The sequence below is a fragment of the Mycetomoellerius zeteki genome, unplaced genomic scaffold, assembly GCF_001594055.1.
Source record: "Mycetomoellerius zeteki isolate Tzet28-1 unplaced genomic scaffold, Tzet1.0 scaffold460, whole genome shotgun sequence".
NCBI lineage: Eukaryota > Metazoa > Arthropoda > Insecta > Hymenoptera > Formicidae > Mycetomoellerius > Mycetomoellerius zeteki.
Window position 1 is genome coordinate 28,619 of NW_017257458.1, and position 6,443 is coordinate 35,061.

Consider the following 6,443-nt stretch of genomic DNA (forward strand, 5'->3'; position numbering starts at 1 on the left):
GTGCCAAGCTCCTGGAATTTTTTCCATATCTTTCGGACTGCGCCTTTACTTACATTATACTTGCGACCGATTTTTCTATTAGAAAGCCCCTTCTAACAATCCTGAATTATCAGTTTTCGAATTTGCAAACAAATTTACTTGGTTTCCATGTTCACTGATGAAGAATTCTTACTATACTCTATCTAGCAATATTATTAACTGACAAACCTGCTTTATTCATTTGTTTATATATCCTTCATTGTTATATTTATGTATTTTTCATCATCAATAGCGCCAGTTGTTATTATTTTCATAAACAATGTTGTGCGTACTTTATTTTGTCCATGATAAATTTGATAATAAATGTAACGGACTTGACTATTAAAGGATTTCGAATTGTTTTTGAAATTTTTGTAATCATTATTGCAAAGTAGACTAAAATACCTTTCTTTTACCTCATTCATCATTATGCTATCTGTCAGGACTGGCGAGTTATTTACATAAATGTGAAAATGTTTGGAGTGCGTACTTTATTTTGTCGAGTACTGTATGTATAGATCTTTAACAAGTCACAACGCAATATAATATATTATATGACTTTGTATATGGAATAAACGTAATTGAAAACAATCTGTCTTTCTCTTAAAATATCATAACTTTAGATATAAAAACCAAATTAATGAATTTAAAACGTATTAAAAAATAAAAAATGAGAACTCGCAAAACGATTTGTAATGTAAATAAGAATTTTAAACTTTCCTATACGAATCATAGAGTATTGCAATTTTTTGCTGAGTTGTCATCTCTCTCTCTCTCTCTCTCTCTCTCTCTCTCTCTCCCTACATTTATTTATTCAAAATTCATTCTAAATTCGTTAAAATTCATTTTATTTTACTTATTTTTAGACAAATGTTTCAAATGATATCGAAAGCTCTAAATTAAACTCATACCTCTCAGCTTCAGTTTCCTCGCCTTCAGAGCTGCTGTAGTCATGGTAATTGTCGAAGACACTAATCCTTGGTTCGTTTTCTCGATTTATTGGCAACATACTTGCAGCTTACGATCGCGACGACCACCGAAATTAATATATTGAACGGTATAATTTTTAGATGCGTCATCGATTGACAAAGTATTATCATCGGTGCCATGATAAGACTAGATAAGATTTATAAATGGAACCAATTTGAAAAATGGAGTACCGACATCTTTCCAGATATGCTTGTCATTTAAATATGCTGTAGTTATATTATGGCGCCCAACTAAGTCATTTAACAAGATTCGGTATAAATTTTCAGGAACGAGAATGTATTTAATGTACATTATAGATGAAGCAGAATATATATCTTTATGTATATTATAATAATAGATGAGCAGAATGTATATTTAATGTATATTATAGATGAAGCCGAATGTATCTTTATAATGTATGTTATAAATGAGAGAGCAGAATGTATATTTTTTATAAATATTCATGCGGAAGAATGTTTTAGATCTGTATATTTTTTTCTGTACTTATTTAGTTCCATAGGCAATATACATAAATTCATATTTTGACATTAATGTTATTACCATTAACGTTAATTTCTACGAACAAAACTTTCATCATATTACATTGACAAAAAAAATAACATTGGCATGTATGACTATATACTAGAAACAAAGCAGTAAGAAAATAGTATGTCTCTAATATATACTCCATCTTTTTAACTTCTCGCACCCATCATGTATGTACATTTACATTGTGATACCAATGACACCACAAGCAAGACGAGCACCAGCATTGCCAGTTGTTTTTGACAACTCGTGCCCACCCTGACCCAAATCATCAGGATCAGCATGAACCTGAAATATGAGGAAAATAAATAAATTTTTAATATACACTACGCAAAAAAATTAAAGGATCACTTAGTCCCCAAAAATAGGTAAAAATTCAGAAGAGTGTAACTTCGTAAAAAATAATCATAACGAAATTTTTAAAAAAGCATTTAAAGCATGAAATCTCTACTTTCGAAATCGGTAATTGATATTTCGATTTGATTGATTTTTTACGTAGCTATACGAACAGAAATGGGTATCCGTCAAATTTGAAAATTTTGTACAAATTTTACAAAAGTCTATGGCATGAAGTTATTCGACATTGAAGCAAAAATGAATTTTTTATTTTTATTGAATGTCGAATAACTCGTCGAAAAAAAATCGTACAACGTTCAATAAAAAAGCAAATTGAAGGTAAAGATTCACTCTTTCGAATGTTTAAAACCGCATTTGTGTGCGATTTTTAGTTCATGCCATAGACTTTTGTAAAATTTGTACAAAATTTTCAGATTTGACGGATACCCATTTCTGTTCGTATAGCTACGTAAAAAATCAATCAAATCGAAATATCAATTACCGATTTCGAAAGTAGAGATTTCATGCTTTAAAATGCTTTTTTAAAAATTTCGTTATGATTATTTTTTACGAAGTTACACTTTTCTGAATTTTTACCTATTTTTGGGGGTGGACCAAGTGATCCTTTAATTTTTTTGCGTAGTGTATATATAAAATAGATACAAAAAGAAACAAAAATAAATAAATAATTTTTTAACCATATGGTTTTGCAATCAAGTGTGATCAATTAAATGTGCAGGTATCTCTAATAAAATCAGCATTTTACTTTTAATACACTAATATACTTAAGTATATAATATACAGAGGAGAGTGGTCTAAATCGGACCTATTTGCAATTTTTACTCTCTATAAGGCATAAATAAAGTCCGACCGTAAAATCCAAAGTGCTGTTGGAAAGATCATTTAATTCCCTTCATTTTTGCTTGAGATTATTTTGACGTATCTCTCTCTCACTTGTGTTAAACTATAATGGAAAATGTAAAAACGCTTTTTCCGGTCCGATTTAGAATTATTGGTTCCAAATCGGACCATCCCCTGGTTCGAATCGAAAACTCCTATTTTTATGGATTTTTAGATAGAATTTTAAAATATTTTAATGTATTTTTCTTAGTATATTGAGTAAAAACGAGAAATTTGATAGTCAAAGATAAACATTTTTTTTGGAAAAAGAAAATACTAACTATTTATATTATTAGAATTGAAATCAATAAAACTCATCTGAGTCTGATGACTCATGATATTTTACTGATTTAATTGCTTGGACCAGATCTAGTCAGCCGATCACCAGTACTACAATCAGGTCTATAAGTTATTCACTGTACTGTCCAATTTGGACACGGGTCCTTTCGAACTTTGGAACAAATTTTACAATAAACCGCAAAAGTGATCACGAAATGCTTGATATTTTTTAATTCTACACTCTTTAATTATCTTAAATCAATTACTTTTCAAATTTTTAACATCTTTTAAATAATGATTTACAAGGATTTTCTTTTTTAAAAAAATTTTCGCACGATGGCTGAAAATACATATTTGCCTTTATGTTATGAATGTTATGACAGAGAACTGTCAAACTGCTATCACATGTTCGGTGTCTTATAAAGACTTTACGTTATAAATAGTACGCAAATCTGCTTAACCGTATTCATTTAAATTAAAAAGGTCCTATTTAGAACATGGTCCGATTTAGACCACTCTCCCCTACTAAATATAAATATACTAAATGTGGATATCTCTTGTAACATATTTAAAAAAATGCACAAATTATATTAACTTTTAAGTCATTACTAATGTTAAAGAGTAAGAATCCAATTAAAATGATTTGTGGATTAAAATCTGATAAAGTACAAGTAAATGAGACTTATAAATCTAATATACCACAAGAGTTCGTCCGATGACACTGTGCGTTCCACTGAGCTGAATCATAGAGTCGGTGATATTAACTTTTGCGACACCATCAGTACCAGCTTCCACGTTTCCTAAATCTCCAACATGGCGCTCACTATTATTTGGACCACCATGAACTTTTTCTAGAGGATTGAAATGAGCGCCTGCACTTGTGCAACCTATTAAAATAGAGAAGATAAAGAATTACTTAATGTTTTAAATTTAGCCTTAAAAATAGTACAACAAAAAATAGTTTTAATTTATTAATTTATTACTATTTTTAACGCTGTTCTAATGTCTTTTTAATTTCCTTTAGTTATTCATTCACACAAAAAATTGACTTTTTTACTCAAAGAAAGACAAGAATATTTTAATAATATACACAAATTGTTAAAATAAAATATCTAAATATTAAATTATCACTTAAATTAAATGATTAAAAATACAGACATCTTGTAACAAATTAAATTTGAGTAGTATATGATATAGTATTTTCATTATTCAACATTATAAGTAGAAGTTAATTTGTCAAGGTCCTTTAAATGATTAAATAAAGGTATTAAAACAGTAAAAATTTAGAGATTATAATAAATAAAAAAAAATACCAAAAAAAGTTAGTTTGAAATTTAGGCTCCTGTCGGCTCATTACAGCCATCTTGGAATGTGACATAAAAAACGAATAAAATAATATATAAAGAAAATTCGTACAAACACCATATTAAAATGTATTTTTTAATAAAACAACATTTACAATAGATGGAATAGATTTGTAAAATATCGAAATCTCCCACTGTATCATAATAATCAATAACCATATATTATTGAAATTAAATTATGCTTATCCAGACAATGATAAAACAAGCTACAAGACAGTCGAATTGAGATATAATGATTTCATTCTATTACAAATTATGAGGACAGTTTTCAGTTTATTTTGCGAGTGTACTCTAATCAAATGCAAACATTGTTTTATTGAAAAATATTTCCATACTTATGTCTGCTTTTTACAAGAAATTTTAGTATATATTTTCTCACTTCTGACGTCATCTATATCTAAACATCCATAATCATTCAAAAGATAAAAACTTACAACTAAAAAGATATAAATAAATACTGAGAGTCATATATGTCCATTGTTTATTCTGGCCCTTATTTGCAGCAAGTAAATATTCACTTTTTTTTAGCGCTGAAATACTATTGTGTCTCCAGAGCCATATCACATATATTCTTTCTTAATTAGCTCGTTATCAACTTTACAAAAGTTGCAAATAAGACAAGTTTGATAAAAACAATACAATTTCAAACTTTTATAAATTCTGAGAAATTTCATCACAATTTTGAATGACAAACAAATTTTTGTTGAAAAAAATTACAGACTTAGACATGTAAATTATATCTTAAGTTACTTAATGTCTATATTATATACAAATAATGCAAAATTTGGTTAGTTTTAAACGACTAACCAGCAAATCTGTTGCGAAATTATTGAGGAAAATTACAAATTAATCCTAAAGTAGTTAGGATAGTTGAACATGGCCGGAGACACTACCGCGTCTTCTGGTTCAAAGATTTACAAATTATATTTCAAATTAATTTTAAATTACGTAATGTCTCAGATATGTCATGTAACATTTGAGTATTCTTATCATATCTGATCCAAACATACCATTAGTGTTGTCGCCAAATTCATGAACGTGAAAACCATGTAGACCTTTCTGCAAGCCGGAAATCTGTCCAGATACCTTGACCGTATTTGAACCTTCCTATAATGCAAATCAAGCTTTTATTCTAGTAAGAAAAATGCGAATAAATATTTTCAGAAATCAAAAGTACGTTTAATTATTAAATATCACAAAATAAAATTTCCTATCTAGAAGAAATTTTTCTGACAAATTAGAGAAAATAAAAATTATCGCGAAACGAGTCAGGCATTCTCAATTAAGTAAAAAAATGTAGGATGTATGAGGATAAATAAAAGATACTATCGTATCGTATACTAGATAAAAAAAATTTTCATCTTTAAGTTTGCGATTTAAGCAGTTAAGACATAAGCAGATATCTTTTGAAAAAATATAGCGAGATTGAGCTAAAAATTTCCATGAGATTGCCACGCTTATGCGGTGAAGAGATGAAGGAAGATTAGAACAGAACAGAATTTACCGTTTGTTCAAAATACACGGTCCCTTTAACAGGCTCTCCTTGAAGGACACAAACCGCCTTGATCGTCATTATATCACAAATGTATTCCTAGCTATCTATTTAAGCTTGCCCGAATGAATTATTGACAACGTTGACCAACGTCGACGATAGACTGCACGATAACTCACGATTTACACTGGAATTAAATAATCAAACTGCTGAATCACGTCGGATGATACGCAAAACTTGGTGAATTTAAAATGATAACATGGCCGACAATTCACCCATGACAATGGGCGCGTTCAAGTTGACAAAGCGGCTAGCCTGCTCGCCAAGCAAATGATCATAATTGGTTGTTACTTATAGATCCAACCAATCATATTCAATCGCTCGGTAAGCATGCCTAGCCGCTTTGCCATCTTGAACTCGCCCATTCACACGCGCTTTGACACCAAGCTGCGGCGTTTGGACAGCACGCCATTTGTGTAATCTATCCTTGTCTCACGTCTAATGCGGGGTCTACAATAGAAGTCGTAGCAGTCGTAGGG

General features: G+C 29.8%; 2 protein-coding genes across 2 annotated transcripts in view; both read right to left on the reverse strand.

The window, feature by feature from the left end:
* Nucleotides 1–1,294, reverse strand: part of LOC108727011 (uncharacterized) — a gene marked incomplete at its 3' end in the record, with an annotated part of 29,520 nt that extends 28,226 nt beyond the window's left edge. The window contains exon 1 of the mRNA XM_018454897.1: nucleotides 930–1,294. Within this exon, the coding sequence (XP_018310399.1) occupies nucleotides 930–1,027 (98 nt within the window). The remainder of the gene's footprint in view (nucleotides 1–929) is intronic.
* A 226-nt stretch (nucleotides 1,295–1,520) lies between these two features.
* Nucleotides 1,521–6,207, reverse strand: Sod1 (Superoxide dismutase 1). Its single transcript, XM_018454898.1, has 4 exons — nucleotides 5,917–6,207; nucleotides 5,423–5,519; nucleotides 3,748–3,935; nucleotides 1,521–1,821 (listed from the first exon to the last, which is right to left on the reverse strand). Exons 1-4 carry the CDS (start codon nucleotides 5,983–5,985, stop codon nucleotides 1,714–1,716), a joined length of 462 nt encoding a protein of 153 aa, XP_018310400.1. The 5' UTR covers nucleotides 5,986–6,207; the 3' UTR covers nucleotides 1,521–1,713.
* Between the last annotated feature and the right edge of the window lie 236 nt (nucleotides 6,208–6,443).